General features: G+C 43.6%; 1 protein-coding gene across 1 annotated transcript in view; it reads right to left on the reverse strand.

Moving 5' to 3' along the window:
- The window catches only part of LOC142804118 (stalled ribosome sensor GCN1-like), a 344986-nt gene that overhangs the window by 286910 nt on the left and 34919 nt on the right, over positions 1 to 23157 (reverse strand). Inside the window, exons 6-10 of the mRNA XM_075890700.1 lie at positions 17720 to 17848; positions 15257 to 15325; positions 13541 to 13649; positions 12172 to 12246; positions 8218 to 8346 (exon numbers count right to left, since the gene is read on the reverse strand). Of these exons, the coding sequence (XP_075746815.1) occupies positions 8218 to 8346; positions 12172 to 12246; positions 13541 to 13649; positions 15257 to 15325; positions 17720 to 17848 (511 nt within the window). The remainder of the gene's footprint in view (positions 1 to 8217; positions 8347 to 12171; positions 12247 to 13540; positions 13650 to 15256; positions 15326 to 17719; positions 17849 to 23157) is intronic.

Below are 23157 nucleotides of genomic sequence, written 5' to 3' on the forward strand. Positions count from 1 at the left end.
GAAACAGCTTGCTGGGACCTGATCAACATCGTCGAGCGCCACCTGCAGCACCACCAGTGCGCAGCTGCGACATCAACGTCATCTCGTCCGGATAGGATAAGACCCAGCATCGAGCACTATCACTGCAGTGGGCACGGAAGCGCGATGGAAAGAACAGCCAAAGGCTTACGCACCTGTCTTTTCGTCTTGCAGGTTAGTTACCTTTCTAAACTGCCTTGTCGTAGCTTCCGATCTGATGAACCCTTTATTGTTGTGCTTCCGTGCCCACAAGCCGTTCTCTTGCCTTTTTGTTCTTTGCTACTACTTCTTTGTGGGGATGTAGAAAGCAACCCAGGTCCTGACAACTTAGCAGAACTAGTGAAAACGATGAAGGATTTGAACGAACGTACAAAAAGAATGGAATCAGCGCAAACAACAATATTGGACACCGTATCTGTGTTAAAAGAACAACAACAGTCAGTTTCAGAATCAATGAACGAAATAAAGGACAGACTGGCGAAAGTTGAAAACCAAACCTCCGTTTTCGAGCACTGGCAGCATGAAATGAAAGAACTACGCACCACTATTGAGCGCCTTGAAAAAGACACTAGTAATATGCATTCGCGTCTTGATGACGCAGAGGATCGATCGCGGAGAAACAATCTTGTCTTTTATGGAATTCCAGATGCCGCAGATGAAACTTCTTCGGAATCGGAAAAAAAGATCATCAACCTCCTGACTAATACTATCCAAATTGATGTCACAAGTTCTGATATATGCCGCGCTCACAGAATAGGACGCTATGATTCAGCGAAAGCTCGACCACTTATAACGAAATTTGAAACATTTAAAACGAGAGAGCTGGTTTCTTCAAAACGAGGCTTGCTAAAGAGCACTGACATAGCAATGAGCGAAGATTTTTGTCAAACAACACGCAACATAAGAAAAAAACTAATAGAATACGGTAAATCAAAGACCACGTCCTTCAAACTTCGGTATAAAACGCTGACATTCGATGGCAAATCTTACGGATACGACGAAGCGAAGAACTGCATTTTCGAAATACACAGAAAAAAGCCCACACACGAGCATGAACGTAGCAGAACTCTTCGCTCAGGTCGTAGGTTACCGCCGAGTTAGGGACATCTGAGGGGAGGAGCCATAAACGAGTGCAAGTGTTCAGTCCTTTTTACCAACATTCGTAGTTATTTTCCCAAGAAAGATGAATTCTGTGGTATTATTGATGACTGTAACGCCGACATTATTGCACTGACAGAAACCTGGCTAAGTAGCAAAATAACAAACCCCGAACTCTTTGAGTGTGCAAACCGTTATACTGTTTACCGAAGTGACAGAACTGGTAGGATTGGTGGTGGCGTCTTGCTCGCTGTTAAAGAATCCATAAATTGTTCTCTTGTGCCAATCAACTCGAATTTAGAGCTTATTTGGTGTTGCCTAACAATTAGTTTTAAGAAAATATTATTAGGTGTCTGCTACAGATCCCCATCAAGTGACTCATCTTTTTGTGATGACATTCACGACAGTTTAAATGCGGTTACCATGCGTTTCCCGGGAGTTGAAATTATACTCTTGGGTGATTTTAATTTTCCTGACATCATCTGGTCTCATTCGATCCCTTTTTCTAACCCCTCAACGGCTGAAGCCAATCGGTTCGTTTCAGTTTGCTCTGACTTCGGCTTATCCCAGATAGTCAAACTTCCAACACGTGTAACAAAAAACAAATCATCACTCCTTGATCTGATTCTAACGACATCAACTGATAAAGTTTCTACAGTAACACACATGCCAGGGCTGAGCGATCACGACATCTTGCTCTTCACGATTACAACACCTCATCAAAAGATAAAGCGACAGCGGAAAAAGATTCGAAATTATAAAAAAGCTAATTATGAGGCCATCAACAATGAACTGTGCCTGTTTCTGGCCACTTTTTTACCTAGTTATCTAGAACGCTCCGTCGAAACTAACTGGTCCATTTTAAAAAATAAAATCGGTGAGCTAATAACCAAATATGTCCCCCTTCGGACTGTTTACGCTAACAATAAATCACCATGGTATAGTACATATTTGAATCGATTATCCAATAAGAAAAAACGTTTATTCCGCACAGCTAAACTTCACTCAACACCGTCTCATTGGCTAACATACAAAAACGCTGCAAGCTCATATATCATAGCACTAAAATCAGCCAAAGTCTCCTTCCTTAAATCCACGCTTCCAAACTTAATACAGGCTAACCCAAAACGCTTTTGGGAGATTATCCGGGGAAATGCTCATAAAAATGGTATATCACTGCTGACAAGTTCTGGGGGCCCTGTACCGGAGCATATGTGTTCTACTCTGCTCAATGAAACTTTCGCTTCGTCATTCTCATCACCTAACCTTCCCGGTCCGATGCCTGAGATCCATCCTACTCAATACCACTCTATGCATCCCATAATCTTCAACTCCACTGGTATCAAAAGCATCATTCAGAAACTAAAATCTAAAGCATCATGCGGGGTAGACGAAATCAATGCAATCTTTTTAAAAAACACTGCCGAATATTGCTCAATCATACTAGAACATATTTACTCGCAATCTTACAACTCGGGTACCTTACCGTTTGACTGGAAAACTGGCAGAGTCATCCCTATTTACAAATCAGGACCATCCCATGACCCACAAAATTATAGACCGATTTCTCTTACATCAGTGCCTTGCAAAGTTATGGAGCATATAATTTACACACATCTGGTTAATTTTCTCGAACACAACAACTTCTTCACAGCTTCGCAGCATGGATTTCGCAAAAACTTTTCCTGTGACACTCAGCTCATAGCCTTCACTCATTTTCTCCACTCTAATCTAGATGGCGGTTTTTTAACAGATTGTATATTTCTCGACTTCTCTAAAGCATTCGACAAAGTGAACCATGCACTGCTACTTCATAAACTAAGCGTTCTAAACATCGACACAGCTGTAATTAATTGGATTCGCGCCTTTCTAACATCACGTGTTCAGTTTGTAGCCGCTAACGACGTTAACTCCTCATTGATTCCTGTTGATTCTGGTGTCCCGCAAGGGTCTGTGCTTGGTCCCTTACTATTCCTAATCTATATTAATGATTTGCCTACTAATGTCTCTTCGAAAATATGCCTGTTTGCAGATGACTGCGTCTTGTATAGAAAGGTGACGGATGCCGCAGACATTTCACTAATTCAGGAAGATCTTAATAACATAACTAAATGGTGTCAATTATGGCGTATGGAATTAAACGTTAGAAAATGCAAAAGTATGAGGATTTCCCGTGCTGAAGTGACTTCCCCTACTTACACACTTAATAACATCCCACTAGAATGCGTAACATCGTACAAATACTTGGGTGTCCATATTACCAATAACCTTTCATGGAAAACTCATATTGATTACATAGCCACCAAGGCCACTAGCACATTAGGATATTTTCGCCGGAAGTTTCCTCAAGCGCCATCTTCATTAAAACTACTACTGTACACAACTTTCATTCGTCCGAAGCTTGAGTATGCATCGTCAGTATGGGACACCGGATATCAGAACCACATAAAATTACTAGAAAAAATACAAAATCGCTCAGTCCGTTTCATTTTAAACAATTACCAAAGAACTGCGAGTGTTACTAACATGAAAGACATTCTACACCTTCCATTGCTATCACATCGCCGAAAACTATCTCGACTCTATCTTTTCCATAAAATCTACTACCACAATTCATATTTACATTCTATGCTTCTTCAGCCACCGCCGTACATTTCATCCCGCATCGACCATCGCCAAAAGGTAAACATTCCACACAGCAACACCGTCGGCTTTTCACATTCATTTCTCCCCACAACGACCAGAGACTGGAACAATCTGCCTGCATCACTCACAAGCATAACCAACACCAATAATTTCAAAATCGCACTTCGAAGTTTCATTTCGAGTTAACATCGTTCAGTGTTTGTTTCATACCTTTAATTTTTTTCTTTTTTTTTTTATGTTTCCCTTTTGTTGCTATGCTTCTCGTATTCTAGTTTTGCGAGTGGCTACTTTTTGTACATTATGTTTTTTTTTTTTTTTTTTTTCATTATATCTCTTTTGGCAGTGCATCCAATGATAAAATCTTGTAATTCTTCCAGGACAGTCCAGTGTTTTGATTGCTGTGTTATTCATTTTGGTTCATTGGCCTTTGTTCTTGTAACTGATATTTGTTTAAAGTGTCATCGTGATAATTCATTTCTGTATTTTTAAAACTATAACCAAGTTATTATTACGTGTTAACTTTCTTTGCCCCTCCCCTCTTCAATGTACGTTTGTACCCTGAGGGTATTTGAAATAATAAAATAATAATAATAATCTCTTAAGCATGAAGCGTACTATTATTGCATGCAGATTCGATCCAATCCAAGCCAAGCCAAAGTGGCAAGTGCGCGTTGCGGCGTGTTTTTTATGTTGTGTTGGTAATCTTGTCACGTTATGGGGCGATACTGAAGCTACATGGCTGCTTTCAAGTTGAAAGTGATAGATCATGGTCCAAGCAACGGCAACAGGGCCGCCGGTAGGCCTTTCAGAGCATACGAGTTTTGTGCTCGCTACTGGTGACGGCAGCTGAAAGCAACCGAGACGCGTTGGGCCTGCCATGTGCCTAAAACTGGGATTGATGGTAAACTTTATTCCTTCAGAAGGAAACTGCAGACGATTCTGTTAAATAGTTATCAGCCCAATACTGACGTCCTACGCTTACCTTTTGAGGGCTCCTGTTGAGCAATGAACGCTACTGCCACGCCCACAATGCCCACAAGCTTTGCGTATGGTATTCTAATTCTCGACTATTTGCTTGCACTTTTTGTCCCTCAAATAAATCTTGCCTTGTGTTGAACCTGTGCTTTTGTTGTTGAGGTAAGTTTTAATTAGTACTTCTCAAAGCTTGCTGTTAGTTGCTGGTGTGAGAATCCCGATTTGCAGCCACTTCGTTATCTTTTTCGCTCTGTACGTTTTCGTAGGAAGTTTTCTCCACGTGATTCTCGCACCCCCGAACTTAGCATCAGTTTTCCGCCAAAAAAAGTGGGAGGATTATGTGAGTAAATACGGCACTACTTTTTTTTTTTGGCAAAATTAAACCTCTATCAAGTCTTCAAACTTCTTCCTGTGTTTTCTCAAAATCAGTTTTTTGCCAAGATGCTATACTGTTGCCCACACTTTCTTGTAATCAGGTTTCAATGATTCTTGTTGCAATTGAAAGCCTATGAGTTCCTATACACTTCAAGACTACTAAAATTTAGCATTCGTAAAGAGAAACATTTTTATGCACCGATAAATCTGATAAAAATTCTCATGTTCCCAACCATTACATTATATATGGCAATAACTTCTATAAAAATAGAACTAAAATTGCAGGCACGGTATAGTTGTGATCCTTCATTGTTGTTTAGAAATGTCCACATAAGGTTTTCTGAAATATTTAATTATTAAATTACTGAGCAGTTGGGCAATCTGACTACCATGTATACTTGCAAATTGATCGCACCCCTAAATTTTGTCGTCTAAATGCGATTTTTTTTCCCCCGCGAAATGATCGCACCCTGAACTTGCCGCATCGATATGTCATGTGCCAAGCCTAGCCGATGATCATCGCCTTTATTATCGGACGAATGAAACTCGCCAACTGCACGCACCAAACACATTCTCAATTTTTGCCCACCGTTGGTGGAAACGTGCCATTTAGGATTGCAGTAAGGGCAAATGCCACAGTTTTCACTGAATGCCCTCCATGTGTTTTTATGTCTGTGGCAGCTGAACGCGCCTATCATTGTTTCTGTGATCTGAAAGCAGGCATCACTACGCTAATGCTGTAAATTTACTTATTTAAATGAAAGCATTCCTTATTTAAATAAAAAAACTGCTTTGACGCGCATGACGTACTCACAACCTCCATAGCTAACGAAAAGAAAAAAAAAATGCGATCGCTTCGCTCCGTCAGTCACCATGTTTTTTTTTTGACAACCCGCACTGTTAGCGCAGTGGCCGCCTATTGGTCGACCTGTGTTCATCCCGCAGCAATGTTGTTTTTTTTTTTTCCTGAGACCACGTGTTTTTTTTGTGTGTGTGTGTGCACTGTGGTGTGCGTGTGCTTTGTGATCATCTGTCGAAGCGTCGTTTCGCCATGGGGCGGTATGCGAGCTTTACTGCTGCGTTCAAGCTGAAGGCGCTTGACCACGCGCTAGAGCACGGCAGCCTCGCTGCCGGTAGACATTTCGGCATCGACGAAATCCTGATCTGATATTGGAAAAAACAGCGCGACAAGCTCATGGCTACTAACAGCATGCGACGGGCTTTTCATGGACCCAAATCTGGCAAGTTCGCTGACATTGAAAAGGCAGTCCTCGAATACGTGAAGGACATGCGCAAGGACGGTTGTGCAGTGTCGTTAGACATGATACGGACGCAGGCGCGCACAGTTTTCCGGAGGCTGGGAATACCCACAAAGGACTTCCGCGCCAGTTCCGGCTGGACGACACGCTTCAGGCGACGGAATGGACTGTTGCTGAGGCGGCGGACGTCATTGTGCCAGTGTCTTCCATTTGCATACGGAGACAAGGTGATCAATTTCCACAGGTTTGTCACGAGGATACGCCAAAGGAACGGCTTCCTGCTGTCACAGATAGGCAACGCAGACCAAACGCCGTTGATGTCCGACATGCCTCGAAGCACTACTGTGAACAAGAAATGTGCTCGAAGCGTCCTCGTGAAAACGTGTGGTGCAGAGAAGCAGCGATGCTCCGTGATGCTCGCAGTGACGGCAGACGGGCGGAAGCTGCCATCGTATGTTATTCTGAAACGGAAAACAATTCCAAATGGAAACTTTCCCCGCGGCATCCACATCCGCGCTCAAGTGAAAGGGTGGATGACGGCAGACCTCAAGGTCGATTGGATCAAGACGGTTTGGGGGAGAAGAGCAGGAGCACTTCTGCTTTTTTCACTTCTTGTGCTGGACAGCTGTCGAGGCCATGTCCATACCGAGCTGAAGTAGCGGCACACGGAAATCGCCATGATCCCTGGGGGGGGGGGGGGGGGGTCTAACTTCGCTGCTACAGTCTCTGGACGTGTCACTGAGCAAACCGTTCAAGGACAACGTCCGAAGGCTGTACGCAGAGTGGATGGCGGCGAGCGATCACGATTTCACGCCAAGTGGCAAAATCAGGAGACCGTCCGTAGACATCCTCTGCTCATGGATTCTCGAAGCGTGGAGTACCATTTCTGACGAGGTGGTCATCAAGAGCTTCAAAAAGACTGGCATTTCCAACGCACTCGACGTAACGGAAGATGACCGTCTGTGGGACAGTAAAGACACTGCTGGTTCCAACAGGGAATCGTGCAGCGACGACACTGAGCCCAGTGAGGCTTCGGAGTCTGAGTGAACGTTAGGGTGTCAGAGAGGTAAAAAATAAAAGGGCAGTGTGCCATGCATGAAGCTCCTGCGTAATGCGTGCATTTTATTACGAAGGTAAGCCTTAGTTTACTTTTATTTTTGGTTATGTTTATAATAGTTATCGTGAGAATTATGATTAGCAACTCTTTTGCGTTTTCAGTGCTCGGAATATTTTTTCCCGGAAAGTTTACCCCGCGTAATGATCGCATCCCGAAGTTGGAGTCGATTTTCTTTTTAAGTGCGACCACTACACGAGTATATACGGTATAAATTTATTATAAATATCTCATTCTCTAAAACTACTTGATGTAAAAAAAATGGATTGCATACCTCTATTTATAGCAGATAAAAAAATTTTTAGAACACCAGAGTCTCCCCTTAACCAGTCATTCTGTTAACCGGGAGTCTACTGTGTTTGTAAATTGTCACTAATCTGCAAGCAATACGCACAGTACGCTAACAACCACCCAACTTACCAGATAAGTGAACATAAGTTCAATTTATACATACACTGAGCTTTCTGAGTACCAACAAAGGGAAGTAGGCTTTTCATGGCTAAAGTATATGACAGACTGCAAGCAGACCGATCTAGGGGTCAGCTCTTGTGGCCAGGAATTGTTGTGTGGAATTGTGGCCAGGAATACAGAACTCATCAATGCAATGTGGTGATGCCTTTTGTGTCTCTCCGAGCAGTGTCCAGTTCTTTTGGTAGTTTGTGCAGGGAACATTGATCCTGTTTGTATTTCTACCAAAGAAAGCTAGGGCAACCCTCTTGTGAGTGAACTGACCATTGAGGACCCCCACGAGGTGCTTGATCAGTGCCTCGAGGGCTTCCTGCGAACCGCACTGGTGGGCCAGGTTCTTCAAAGCCACCACTGCCCCCTGGCGACAGGTTTCGTCTTTGGCCACCAGGTGTTCTGAACAAGGAAACAATGGCAAGAGTTAGTGCAGCATACATAGCATCCATTGAGCCAATACATAAAGCAAAGCTGCTATTCCGTGCTTGCATTTATGTATTTAACAGTATACGAATTATACCCCTGCCAGTACCCCTGCCTACAAATCTGTATTTGTAGTAATAATTTTCATAACAGTAATATATTATTATCTGGGGTTTCACAAACCCTAACCATGATGTGATTCTGAGAGACGCTGCAGCGGAGGGCTCCGGAAATTGACCACCTGGAGTTTGTGAAGGTGCACGGACTTTGCACCTAGTCGAATCCAACAGACAACAAGACCAAGAAAATCATAGCAAACGTTGTCTTTAACTGCACCATGGTAATTAATTATCGCGTTTACTTTCATGAAGTAAAATGAATCAAAAACTATATTTCCATTGGTGGTGTCCGAACCCACATCCTACGAGTCGCACACCCTGTACTCTACCAATCGAACTAAGACGGAAGGTGCTTTCCCGTCCACTTTATTGAAGTGCACAATTCGAATGAACACCAGATGAATCCTTGTATACCCCAAAAAGCAGGCCACATGGTAACTATCAAACTGCATTTGTCAAGAAATTCCACTGTTTTGTTGGGAAAAAAATTATTTGGGCACTTTCAAGTGTCTTTAAAAAGCAATTTTTTTTATTTCAAGGTTTTCAGAGACCTTCATGCAGCCCATGCTGAGCAGCAAAGAAAAGAAAGATGGTGTGGGGGATATGGCATGGAGCAGCCTTGGAAGGACTTGAATCCGTCGAAGTGTTTCAAAGGCACTTTATTTACAGGCATGAGGCCATTAAGACCCTGCTACTACTCAGAAGACCCTGTTTCCTTTCCCGTGCTTGTACCTACTTCTTCCTCTTCATCTGATCGTCCCCCAGCACTCACGATAAAATTAACATTCCCGGCCGTGCAGTGAAGCCGGCCGCGCAGTATTGAGTGCTACAACTTCCGAGCAGGCCTTGTTACGATAACACTTTGTGTTGTCTCGCAGTAAATGAATGGACGTCACCACCTGAACTTCTTGACTGAATGTTCTCCGAGATATTCTATAATTGTCGAAGCTGACTTGTCTTGTCACTATGAGCTGTCTATTCCTCAAACTGACTCTTTGTTTTGTCAAGCTTCTCTCTCCACTTGGTAGGCAGACCGAGAATCTCTTTTGCTGCCAGCTCGCGGCAGTTGGCAATGATGTCAACGGGTTTCTCGGTCTGTTGCTTTGACACTTGGACATGCAGGCGCCTTTTCCCAGAAATGTCCTCCAAGGTCTTCCCGTCTAGGATGTCATTCTGGTGAGAGAGTTCTGTTGCTTTGTCACTGACACTCGCAATATAGTTACTGGACGCACCGTCAGCAAGCTGTAATACATACCCCCGCAGCTTCTGCATAGCACCTTGGTCGTGTATGTGCGATTGCTCATTGGTTTCTACTTCCTCGGATGATTCCGGTAGGTCGCTTTCCAGATTAGACCGTAGCGCCTCACATGTGATCATCTTCTGATACATTGATCTCTCCATATGTCCTGGCTGTTTGCTTCCTTCCCCAATTTCAGTCTGGTGCATTTCCTCAACCATCTTCTGTTGAATCTAGGGCACCAAAGGAATTGCATGCCGTAGCTTCTCTCCAGCTGCAATTAGCAGCTTTCGCACCTCGTAAAACTGCCGATTCAACTGACGTGCTTGCGACTCATACTGCATCACCAAGTCTCGCTGAGAAGCTAGCCGCATGACTTCTTCAAGTTGACATTCCAATTTTTTTGCGGTGTCCTCGCACCTGAGAATGTAGAAATTGAAGTTTCGTTATTTTGGTCGCATTATCGCTCTGTTCCCATTTGCAGTTCATTCTCTCCTGATGCAACATTGATCGCAGCTCAATCACCTTGGCTTCCAGCGATGCTGCCTGCTCCATGTTCCTATGAACTTCCGCTTTACTTGGTGCAGCGTCTTTCTCATGTATGAGCTGCTTGCGGTTATCATCTTGCGAGTCTCTTCTGAAATGGCAGACGTCATAGTAATAATGGCAGTCGAATGTTTAGAGGTTCAGAGGTTTTGTTCCGAGTCCTATTGCTAGGAGAGCTTGCCTCTTCTCGACCATCAACTGCTGATGTCTTCTTTAACTCCGACGTCTATGCGCTTTTCTTCTTAGTTGCGGGTTCACTTGGTTTGCTCACATGGTCTTTGGTGAGGCCTTGGTGCAAGGTCCGAGTTATCCTCCATGAATAACAGATGCTGTAGGCATGTAGGCCTTTGCACCTTAAGCAGGAGACTCTTCATTTACAGTGACGCGCCCCATGGCTTTTCGTTGTACCCGTGAAGCAACGTTTATCATTGGACAGCACGTGTTTCTTCTTTGTCAAGGACATGTCGGTAGGACACGCTTCCGTGGAGTGCTGCCTCGATGCGCAGAACGCACACATCTCTCTGACACCTTGAAAATGTTTAGACTAGTTCGTCAGAAAAAGAGATGGAAGTCAAGTAGTCCCAGCTGTGACTTCGGGCTGGCTGTTTCGAAGAATGTTGACCACCACTGTATCGTCCGCTACTATCCTTGTAGTGACTGTTTTCCAAGCTCTGCAGTTCAGTTGAAAGAAAGGTCAGGAGACCATCAAGGCCCAAAAGATCAGCAGCATGGTCCATAGCCTCTTGTGTGGCACAGGCATGGTGGTAGAAAACCACGATGTCTCTAGGCAATGCCCTCAGCATGATGTCACAGAGCATCGGCGAAAATGAAGACCCTTGCACACTCAGAGACTCTAGCCTTCGAATGTTCAATAGGACGTGATCGTATAGTCGCCAGAGAGCTCTTGTATCATCAGATGCTTATACAGGAGTCAGATGACGCAATCTTGCAAAGTATTCCTGCTTTTGGCACATCTTGTCGCCGAAACGATTCTGTAGCACGTCTACAGCATCCTGGTAACATGCTTCTGTAGTTGGAAGACCGGCCACCGCTGAAGCAGTGTTTTCTTGAATGAACTGCCGCGAATAATGGAACTTCTTCATTGTTGTAAGGGTGGCATTGTTATAGACAAGCTGGGCAAACTGCTTCCAGAATACCGTCCATTTACACACATCCCCAAAGAAGGGCGCAATCATGAGCTTCGGTAGCTTGACTCTCGTCCTGTCAGATGGTGTAGCGATCGTATGGGTAGACGTCACCGATCCATCTTCTGTTTGTGCGCTTGAAATGTGTTTTCGCCTGCTTAGGAGCTCAGCCAGGATTTGTGTTGCATTGTCCTCATATTGAGTATGGTATCGTACTCGGCTTAGAAGTCATCGTCCGAGATGAGACTCTCTAATTCAGAGTAGATCTTGTCCAATTCATCGCTGTTCGTTTTTAGCTTCTCGTAATATGAAATCCAGCTGCTCATGCCTCGCGGAGTCGTTTCGACGTAGGGCACTTGCTTCATGGGTGATCCAGCTGATCAAGAATTGTCGCGCAGTCCACTTCGCCTTCAGCTTATTCATGTCTTCCATGCCACTCGTAGCCAACGGTTGGTCAATCCCGGGTCAATTGGCATGAAAATGTGGGGGATATGGCGTGGAGCAGCCTTAGAAGGAATCGAATCCGTCGACATATTTCAAATAGATTTTATTTACAGGTATGAGGCCATTGAGATCCTGCTACTATTCGGAGGACCTCGTTTTTATCCTTTGCCTTACTTTTTAGTACTTCTTTCTCTTCGTCTGGTGGTCCCCCAGCACTCACGATAGAATTAACAAAGGGTAAGATAAAAGCAACTCCTCCTGGCAAAAATCATGCTCGCTAGTCCTGCAATGAGTTAAGAAGGCTACTCACGTGCCAGGCTTTTGCCCAGTTCACTCAGATAAGGGCTGAGCTCCAGAGTGACCCCCTGCAGCACATGCGCCACACCTGCGCCACAGCACAGATGGAAAAACCACCACATTAGTCAAGTCTTATCATTACTCACTACAAGAGAAGCTCCTGTCAATCACCCAGTAACTATGGCAAACAATTCACATACAAAAAAAGAAAAAATAGTACTATGGCACTTCCCAAAATGGAAATATGGTATTTTCATAGAGCCTGGCAAGGGAAGAAAATAGTATTCAGCCTCTTTCTGAAGCTTAGCGAGTTTTCTACGCAGGCCCAATGAACCCCATCAGAGCAGCAGTTGAGAGGGAACTGTCGCGAGGATGTAATGTCTAGCCAAATGAATGTCAGCTGGAAAATGCAGCATAAATCATTCTCGGGTCACGAACAAACAAGCAATGCAACTGCAAATTCAAGATGTATAGTACTCACAGATTAAAACATGAAAATTTAGAACTAAGTAAAGCACATACTTTTGTTTACAGTTTCTACACTTCATGCAAAATGAGCATAGTTCTGACTTCCAAGTGACACTAAAGTGGAACTATGAAATCTGTTTACATCAACAAAGTGTTCTCTGAGAAATGTGATGTCGTTAATTTAATTGTCATAGCTTTGTTAAAAAACGCGGGAACCAAGGTCAAGGTTTCATTTTTTAATTTCGCACTGAAATCCCCAGGCGTCATGTAGCGGATTTCAAAATGCATTGGTCGCATTTTGACGCCATTTGCTACACAAGATTTTCTCAAATTTGCTATGCTACGTAGTGGTGAATGCATTTTTTTAAAAGCTGGCCACTGCCCAAGAACAATGTGAAAGCAAGTCTACAGTGAAATGTTTTAATACAAACACTCTCACACATATTGGCATTTTTATGCCATCTGCCAGTATAATTAGGCCATCAACATAAAGTACATCTGCATAGAAAAACAACAGCGGACTAACCAACTAGTGTGCCGGATGACATAATAATGCCAATGAATGGGAGATTGTTTGTACTAAAACATTTCACTGTGGACTTGCTCGTGCATTGTCCTCGGGCAGCGGCCAGCTTTAAAGAAAAGTGCACTCAACACTGAAAAATGTAATTGGCGAAACCATGCTGAAGATATCACCATTGGCACCACCAAAAGCATCAATGTTTTACTTCAGTCTTCCTCTCTGGTAACAGTAAAATTTCGCTATATCGAAATAGCAGATAGACATGCTTCATTATATCGAGGCTATAAAAGTTTGAGCCAAAAACAGTTGCATCAAAGATGCGCGCACACCAACACAGAGCAACATGTGCTGAACAGTGGTCCTACTCGTAAAAGCAGCAACAGGCACTCACTCTCCATGATGATCTCAGGGTTACGTAGCATGGCCTTCTGCAGGGCAGGCACCAGCTGTTCCTTGAAGTCGTCGTGGGTGGCATGCCTCAGAAGACAGCGCGAATGCTCCTGCAGAAACACCAGCTTGTTACACATCATTTATGTCCCATCGTACCCCCCCAATGTCAATCAAGAGTTGAAGAGGTGCTAATGAAAGAGGCTATCTGATGCTTCCCGCAAATGTGAGCAACAACCCATTCAGCAAGTTTAATCACAGGATCGTATCTGCTTTGTGAAGCCTCTCATGAAAACAGTCTTGGCTTGGGCAACTATTCAGGCACTTCAAGTATTCGAATTAATATTACACTTCAGCACAGAGTGCTCATTAAGAAATGTTCAGCATAAGAGTGCTCATAAGCAATGTCCAGCATAGAACGCTTATAAGAATATCCAAACTATAAACAAACTTTTTTCAAAAGCACTTGCCAAAAACTTTTATATTTAACATGCAGCCACGCATGTTAAAGTATCAAGGCATGCGATGCGGGGTGCTTACAACAATTTTAATTTCTGAAAGTTCAAAACTGATTGTCTGCAGACCCCCGCTTCAAACCTAAAGCTGACCGTTTGCACAAGCCTACACATAGCGTATATTACCCCTGTACATTTAAACCTTACTACTATTCAAATTCTGCCACAATTTTAACTTGCTTGGACTTTGCTATGAAACAAAAAATGTTTATTCGCACAAGCCTAGTTCTAATCCCTAAAAATATTGTGCAAATTAGGTAGGTCACGGTAAAATACAAATTTTTTCATACAAATTCGTATGATATATCCCATGCGATTTAAAACTATTCTACCATTTCACTGTTCAGCTTGTTAAGCCTCGAGTTAACCATTTGCCCATCCCTAGTATTGTCGCATAGCAAGCTTTAGGGCAATTATAATGCACCAATCCTTTGAAGCATCACCAAAATCAGCATTTCCAATGTTTATAAGTAACAGTACGTGATGCAGTGGACGGGAAACACGGTCATGCACAGAACATGGAGGTTCACAAGCTTGCCAATCACTAGAGAAAGCCTCACTGCACTGAAATGAAGTGCTAAGCTGTTTGCGCTAAAGAATTATTTTTGGTGTACTGCAATAACATTAATTTTGCAATCACAGGTCGTTTTAACAGAAAATAAGTTCTATCTTTTACACCTTTCTATTTACGAGCTGAAACTTGAATGCAAGTGGAATGCTACAGACTTTAGTGTGGTTCTTTATCCTATTCAACCACAGTAACTGAATAAAACCAACTGAATATTGTCACACTATGTGTTTAGCCCACTTAGAGTGCAATGCGATTTGTGTGTTTAGACAAACAATTATGTTGGCTCTAGAAGCTGCTTTCAAAATCTTTAATGTGAGAACCTCCTTTGTGCCTTCGATATTGTGAGAGAGTACTTGGCTACTACAGTTAAACATCTTAATGAAGGACATGCACTAATTCGGAAGCACTTGTTGTCCTTTACATGAGGCAGCTTTTATATAAGCAGGGTACCAAGCTCTCATTAAGTAATCAATCCCCATTTCAATGTAGGCCACCTGGCGTCTCTCGTACCCAACAGTCTGCTACATCAGTGTCTCTTATAAGGAAGTTCGATTGTATGGGCAGTCTTTTTTTTTTCTTTTTTGCTTCTGTATCCTTTCGAAGAAGAGCTACAAGAACTTTGCCAGACACTTACGAGAACATGAGTTGGTGCGGCAGTCTTGCTCAACAACACCGCAGTCTTGAAAACATCCAAGAACTTCACCTACAAAATGGAGGAGCAAAACAAGAGAGAACACTCTTGACTCTGAGCAAGATGAATAAAAGCTCCCTAATGGTTTTTCGCGGTGTTACACAGAGAACTTTACATTTGCAAAAACAAACCACTCTATTATCAAGAATTTTTTCACTCAATAATAAGCTATCCATTCCCCAAAAACATGCTGCAGCAAAAACACTGCACACAGGTGTGGCCAGCGTGCCTCAAACACACAACCTGGGTGGTCCAGATGCAATATTTCATAACAAAGATGTCAAGGCAAGTTCTACAACTGTACACAATAAACAGTAGAGTGCTCACAAAAAGTAAATATAGAGCAACAGTCAGCACCCCTGTCAACAGTCAGCACCTAGAAAAGTAATCATTAATCCTAATGAAAGATTATCTCACATATAACCAGCCCAACAAAATTTCTCTTGGAAGCTTTTCTTAACACTAATGAGTTGTTTTATCTAACAGCATTATAGTCAATCCCGGATATATCAAACTCGAATATATCGAATTATTGGCTATATCAAACAGTTGAAAAATTCCCTTAAAATTCCCATGCAAAAGTGTGGCAAGTTAGCAGATATCCCGCACAGTGGGACATCTGCTATATCGAACGCTGCGTCGCGCCAAAGCCCAGAAAGTGCATTGTTTCCTAGCAAATATTGATCAATTTTAGGCCGCGTTCTAACAAGTTCCAATCCTTCTCCACGCGCAGCCGACAAAAAAAAAAAAGCGGGTGTTATTTCATTGCGCTGATCTGGTTCATTGTACGGCACTTGCTACATCTGTAAGTTTGATTCACGATCTGCAGGTCTTAGCACGCGGACATGATGTTTTCCGAAAGACCAATTGCCGAGGTCACTGAAATGAGAATGGGAAGTGACTTGGCGATCTCAATGCAATGTTTGCATGTGGTTCACATTTCGTTCCTTGTTGTTAGCACACAATGGCATGCAAGCCTGAAAAGCATGGCCTTCGAGATGTGCTACCCTGTCACATATTTTTAGTGTTTTCGGTTTCAAAACATGTTTCTCTTTTCGCATCAAAGCGGCTAAAAGCAGCGGCTGCCAGCTACAAAGCCATAGTGACGTCGATATTGCCAACATGTCGACGGTGAGAACTTGAATCAACTCAGTGTTGCGTCTTTTGCGCCTTGAGATCTTGTGCACTTCTCGCCTCGTTCCTGATAAATCCTCATTCGGGAGCTAACAACGTTAACCCGCACGTAGTGATAAAAATTATGACTGGCGCATGTAGCGACGTCAAGTAAAACACTGTGTTGTAAATGTTCCTTGCGGGTCAGGTCATGACTTTGGGTGCGTTATGACCCTTAACAGCGGCGTACGGTGCCTCAGTGAATTCTGCGACTTATCAGCATATCGGGGCACCATCTCGGACAGCAGCAACTTCATCGGTACAAATGACGATGTTGCTGTTTCTGACTGCATCGTTGCTGAGATTTTGGCTGCCGTTGCCGGTGCCGCAGAAGTGTAGCCGTGCGCTTATGAATGTGCCAGCGTCTTCGTTACCATCGCTAACCAAGCTTTTGCCGCGCTACTAAGCTTGTATCAGCATTCTGCATCAACTAACGTTATGGCCGTAGGAGCCAAGTTCCCTTATTTGAAAACCTTCAATGATATTAAGGATGACTGGAACTTGACAGCGTGCAAGAAGCAAGACAAGTTTACGGACTAAATAAAGTGCGGCAACCTGCAGTTAGCACCTTGTCTTTTGAGCGAATCATTATCTTAGCTCTTGTAACAAGTTCAGAGGCTTAAAATTCGACAATTTACGCTTTAAATATGCATATTTTATATTTCGAATTCTCGATATATCAAACTATTTCGCGATCCCCTTCGAGTTCAATATATCGGGGATCGACTGTATGACGGTTCTCCGAAGAATGGTGTGATAATTAGCTCTAACAACACTGCTGCGTAGATAATGCTCAGACTGGCATGCGTATGCAAAATAATTTGTCCCACTAGACTGTCAATGTCAGATTGCAGGTATTCAAGTTGCCAAGGCTTCCTGTACTTACTGAAACCTCAACGCTGAACTGTGAAGAAGTGTAAATAAATGAAGCCCATTTTGAATTATCTCGGGAAAAATACCAAACTTGCAATAATACCTAACACAAAACACTCCAGGACTGTCGGCTAAGCTGCTCAACTGTACCATTAACAAAGTCGCCAAAGTAATTGTAACACCTGTCATCACCTCAAGATGAAACAAGAATGACAAGTCATTCTTTTACTTATATCTTTTTAAGAATAAAGAAAACGGGCAAAATATGTATGCACAAAAGTGTGAATGAAGCCAGCCGGCCACGAGTTTAGCACAATTAAAATGCCAAAAAAAAAAGAAAACGGAAACGTGCAGGTGGACCTTGTAGGAGTGAATGACATCCCTCTGCTTCTGGGCGTCCAGGTAGGCAATGAGGTAGCACCACATGAGCAGCACAGCATACGAGGGCTCCAAGCTGCTCAGCACCTCCGCATACGCGTCTGTGTTGACCTGCAAGCACGCGAGTCAACACACGAGTGACAGCTTCAAAACCTGGGAGAGGCCCCTCCCAGCAACAATCCGTACAGTCGATCACTGAGAGGGCAGCTGAATCCCTTACCAATAAGTAGAGCACAGTGTTGTGACAACGAACTTAACAGAGCCGAATATAGTACACAGTGCAGATTGCATTCAGTAAAGATACTCATGCACTACAATGAATGTACCCTTATGATACTCTTGTGCTGAAGGTTAAGCAAGTGAGGGAAAACGCATAGTAAGCACCCCTCATTATGAGTACATGGAGCACATTCAAGTCTTTATGAATGATGGACAACAGCGCAAACCCTTCTGAAAGACAAAATATACCATATTTACTCACGTAAACAGCACACTCGCATAATAAGCGCACCCCCAACTTCGATCACCAAAATTTTGACTTTTCTTCTTCTCCCGCATAATAAACCCCCCCCCCCCCTACTTTGATCCACAGCAGTCCCACTGACCAACACCTGACACTTCCTCGCCTGTTATATCTCTTCAATTTTTTTTTATTAAGCCGACCCCCTTAATCACCTCAGCCCACTACCTCCACCCCCCCCTTTCTCTTTCGCACGCTGCCGTGCGCCGTATCGTTTTTCTATCTATGAGCCACAGCGGGGTTCATTAGCGGCGAGAGAGTAGAAACATCGCAGCTAACAAGCACACAGTGAGCGAAAGTCACGAAACTGCCCCCGCCAACTGACACTCGCTTCTTGCAAACACCAAACTTTCTGGCCCAACGACATGCACGCAATTTTCTAGCAACGAAGAGAGGATTTGCTGTCGCCAAGGCTGTCGCGAACGGCCATTCATTGCTGTCACGTAGTAGATTGAACTGATTCGGGGGGAATATGCTCATCTAACTTTGAAATATAGAACTTTTCATACCTGCCAAGTTCATGGTTTCTGAATCCAGGAGAATTCCGCAGCGAGAGGGGGGGGGGGGGTGCACGGCATCAAAAAAACAAAACAAAAAAAACAAGGACAAGCAAACAAACAAAACATCGGGGAAAACAAAAGGGTGTGGGAGGTGTGTCTAAATGGCAAGCGCCAACATCAGCGGTCTTAAAGTGGCTAGGGGCGGCCGAACACACGATGGTAGGATTATTCACTAAGGTGAGAGTTTCAAAGGATCAACACAACTAGGAGAATCTATTTCGGTCGAAACAAGTCGCGTGTGTCTTCCTGGGCCATGAACGGACAGAATGGGCCAACTGGCTGCCGCAAAAGCGCTGGTCAAAGCTTTGCTCACTACTAGATTATTTTGACAGGAACGCCAAAACTCATCTGGGCCCTTCTTATTGCAGTAGCAATTACATGGACAATCTAGGCTGCTTTTCTTGCCGTCACCACTTCCGCCGTCCTTCACCGTATATGTATACGTATCTATATATATATGAACACTCAAGAAAGAAAAAGCCGCCCTTGCTCGGCGCCCAGCTGGTCGCGATGTGCCGACGAGCACTTATCTCTCACGTGTACTTTGCCCCATGGATTTGGGGGGGGGGGGGCGTATATGCTTGTGTGCACACGCTTATCCTTTGGCGGGGAGAATCGTGTGCCTTCGGCTTCCACTGTAACGATTGCATTAGTTGCCGAGCCCACAAAGGTCACTTCGGTCTCTGCGCAGGCCCCTTTTGCGAAAAGAGTGTGCTTTTCATGCACAGCGAGGTATAACAACTGGAACACTTGTTAGTTTGTACTCATCTGTACCTGTGATTACGTATCGAGCATCGTTTTTGTTTAAACAGCACGTTACTTGTCAAATGGTAAATGTTGCTAATTCGCTCTCGTCCTGGTCATTTGTGTGTGAGCAACGCGTTGGCCGTTTCGATCTGCTCGCCGTTGTCAGCGTTACATTCCAAGTTGTTACTGTCGCATTCATTGCTTCGCCCTTGTGGCAAAACTTTGACTATTTTATTTTTTCACGTATTTACTGCCTTTAACTTACTGCTGCCTGCACTAGGAGGTTGTAGATCGCCATCGCGTCGCCACGACCGCGGTTCTGTGCGCAGCGGTTGCGGAAAGCGATAGTTCTATTTACAATCTCCATGCACTTGGCTGCGCACGCGCCTTCCAAACAAAATCGTTTTATGCTATCTACAATAGCATCTGCCACAGTTTTGTCCGCAGAGTTTGCGGAAAGCAGCGTTGTTTTGACTGGTTGAGTGCACACTTCCAGGGTTCCGTCAGTTACGTCGCCGCCATACATAATTGTGTCAAGAGCAACCGCGGTTTCGTCCACAGCGGTTGTGGCAACGACAATCACATGCACTGTAAAAGACCGCGTGTGCACCGGTCACATGCATACTTCCGAAGCTTTGAGTACGCTGCTCTCGACCTTGGTTTGACGGTTTCCATACTGAAGTTCGTATCACCTGCCGCGATTAGGAAATGTGTTCAGAACATTAAAATTGAGGCCCAATGAACATAGAGAATTAGGCTGGGGAAGTTCAAGAATTCAGATCTGCCGCGGTTTCGCATCACTGAGATTATAATGTACGTTTAGATGAACGCCTCAACTCATTTATAATAAAATGGGGTAGGTTCGAAAAGCCTGGAGTGGATTGAGCTGCTTTTGTGTAAATGCGGCCAGATCACACAGAGAAATTTCGATTTGCGGGATATTTTCATGACAACCGTACAAACGGAAGAAACGATCGAAATCCGGGAGTCTCCCGGCCAATCTGGGAGACTTGGCAGGTATGACTTTTTGGCAGTGCGAATTTTTCCTGAATTAGTTGTTTCACGGCTTAGCATCCCACTCTGCAGTAAAAGCACCTTTACATGAATATACATGCAAGCGAATACGCATTCAAAGAAGTGGTTTCACGGTTTAGCACCTTTCAACTGCAGTGAAACCACCTTTAGATGTGGAATAATATAGATGTATTTGTTCATTTTGAATACTTTGAAAAATTCAACATTTTAAACTCAAATTGAAGCGAATTCAAATGCTGTGCAATTCGTTCAGTTATTCGTAACAGTCAAATATTTGCACAAGCCTATCAGTTACATTAAAATAGAAAAAGTGTGCATGGCAATATGGCACACTCTTGATCCTTTGAGAAACATGAGAGGATAGCAAATAAATTTGAACTAACTAGCGTTCAAACTAGCGGGGGTTCCCTTAATTCGACTATGCTAGCATTATGAACGCATACGTAATGAAGCAGGCTCTACTGCACGTCTTTAGGAATGCAGCCTCAATAATTTTGTACAGCGAAAGTATGGTGCAATGGACAGCTCGAGATGCAAACCCAGGGGAGCAGGCACATACTTCCGGACTACAAGATGTGGTGCACAGGTAGTACCGATGGAAGACGGATATAACCGATGCCAAAAGGATAGTGAGAATAGACCCGAAGGTAAACACACTGCTTCCAAACAAATGCTAAAAGAACACATGGAGCCAGGACAGACCTCCACATGCATCGCCAATCACTCCATGTATTGCAGCAGCAAGCAAAGCTGACAAGACAGAGCACAGTAAATGTTACGCGCGAGGCTACTGACTGAATGGCCAGAAAAACGAGTAGCCACAACAGACTACAAAATGTTGAAGTTATGGTGTGGGCCAACAGTGAGCCAGTACACCCCCTTTTGTCACCATGACAACGGACAAGTCGAAATCTAGGGGTGGCACGAATTGGTTGGTAGGCAGCCTGCTTCACAAGCGCTATACTCGGCGACAACTTTTCTTGGCACTGAAGGGAAAGCTATGAATGCGAAATTTCTAGACATGTAGCCCTACGCGAAGTAGTTTGATTCAGCACACGTGTCGTAACGTTATGGAAAGTGACAGTGGCACACCATCAGAGTTTCATGTAAACGCAGATGCCGCTTAACGTTTGAGATACAAAGGTGGGACTTTCATAAGCATTCAGAATCTTGAAGTCACAACGAATAAATAAATAAAAGAAATGTGAATACCTTACTGGTGTGAGCTGTGTCCAAATAGCTCTACACAGAAAATAAAGAAGGAACTTAGATATTTCACATTAAAAATACGGGCACTATTGTGCAACAACATTCACTAGTGGTAGAATGCACGTGATTTGGCTTTGTAGCCTTCACTTCAATGCCAAGAAAAGTTGTTGTCAAGTAAAGCACCAGTGTTGCCTTTCTCTCTCTCTTTGTTGGATTTTTTAAGTAAAAAAAAATTCTGCCCACGCCAGAAAATAGAGACCACACCCCCACTAATGCTCCTCCAACACCTCCATCAATTAGCAGCACATGAAACGAGGCCACACAATTTTCCCCTGCTGTTTCAACCATAACGCCTTCCGGAGTGAACGCAGCGAGCACATAGTTAAGAGTTCATGACGCTGCAGCAACAAGTGATGCATCAAACTTAGTCGTACCGCTTGCGATTGCACATAGAGATTCTGTATGATCAGGCAATCTTGTTCACATAACAGTGGCGTGTTGGAAATAAGGAGTTTTTTTCCACCACTTAAGAACACTTAACTTTCGCTGGACTAATTAGCCAGCTTGAATTATCCGTTGCATGAATTAATTGATTTGTGGCATTTAACGTCCCAAAACCACCATATAATTATGAGAGACGCCGTAGTGGAAGGCTACGGAAATTTCGACCACCTGGGGTTCTTTAACGTGCACCCAAATCTGAGCACACGGGCCTACAACATTTCCGCCTCCATCGGAAATGCAGCCGCCGCAGCCGGGATTCAATCCCGCGACGTTGGATGAATCATGCGACTTTATAACCCATATGTTCAAACGTATTTCGGCTACTTAACCGGCACATGTAGCTGCAGAAAAAATTTTGCATAACAAAAAACAAATGCATAAAGTAGGTCTGAGCGAGTGTTCAAATACTTCTAACATTCGAATGAATAGTGTAGTATTCAAATTCACAGCAACTTCAAATAAATTTTTAATAATATTGAAGTATTCAAAACAAACAAATAAGTGTATAAGCGTAGGTTAGTTCATACGTAGCCTCCTGCAAAGGTGGTCTTACTGCACAGAAGGGGTGTCAAGCCGTGAAAACTCCTATCCAGGAGAAATCAGCCCTGTCACGAAGTCTCACTTCAAAGTTATATGAAGTTACTTGGGCATCGATTCATACCTTTTTAAAAAAAATGCAAATGTATTATACCAGTTTACAAGCTCTGTGTATAGTAACGTTCAAAATTACACCATCTCCCGCTAAACGGAAGCATGTTCAGATGCAAAGCAGTGGGCGTGCACGCTTACACTGGTGGCGGCGTTGACGCTGGCGCTCATCGCGGCATTGTGGAAAAAAGAAACCT

This window comes from Rhipicephalus microplus, chromosome 3 (assembly GCF_043290135.1).
Source record: "Rhipicephalus microplus isolate Deutch F79 chromosome 3, USDA_Rmic, whole genome shotgun sequence".
Classification (NCBI taxonomy): domain Eukaryota; kingdom Metazoa; phylum Arthropoda; class Arachnida; order Ixodida; family Ixodidae; genus Rhipicephalus; species Rhipicephalus microplus.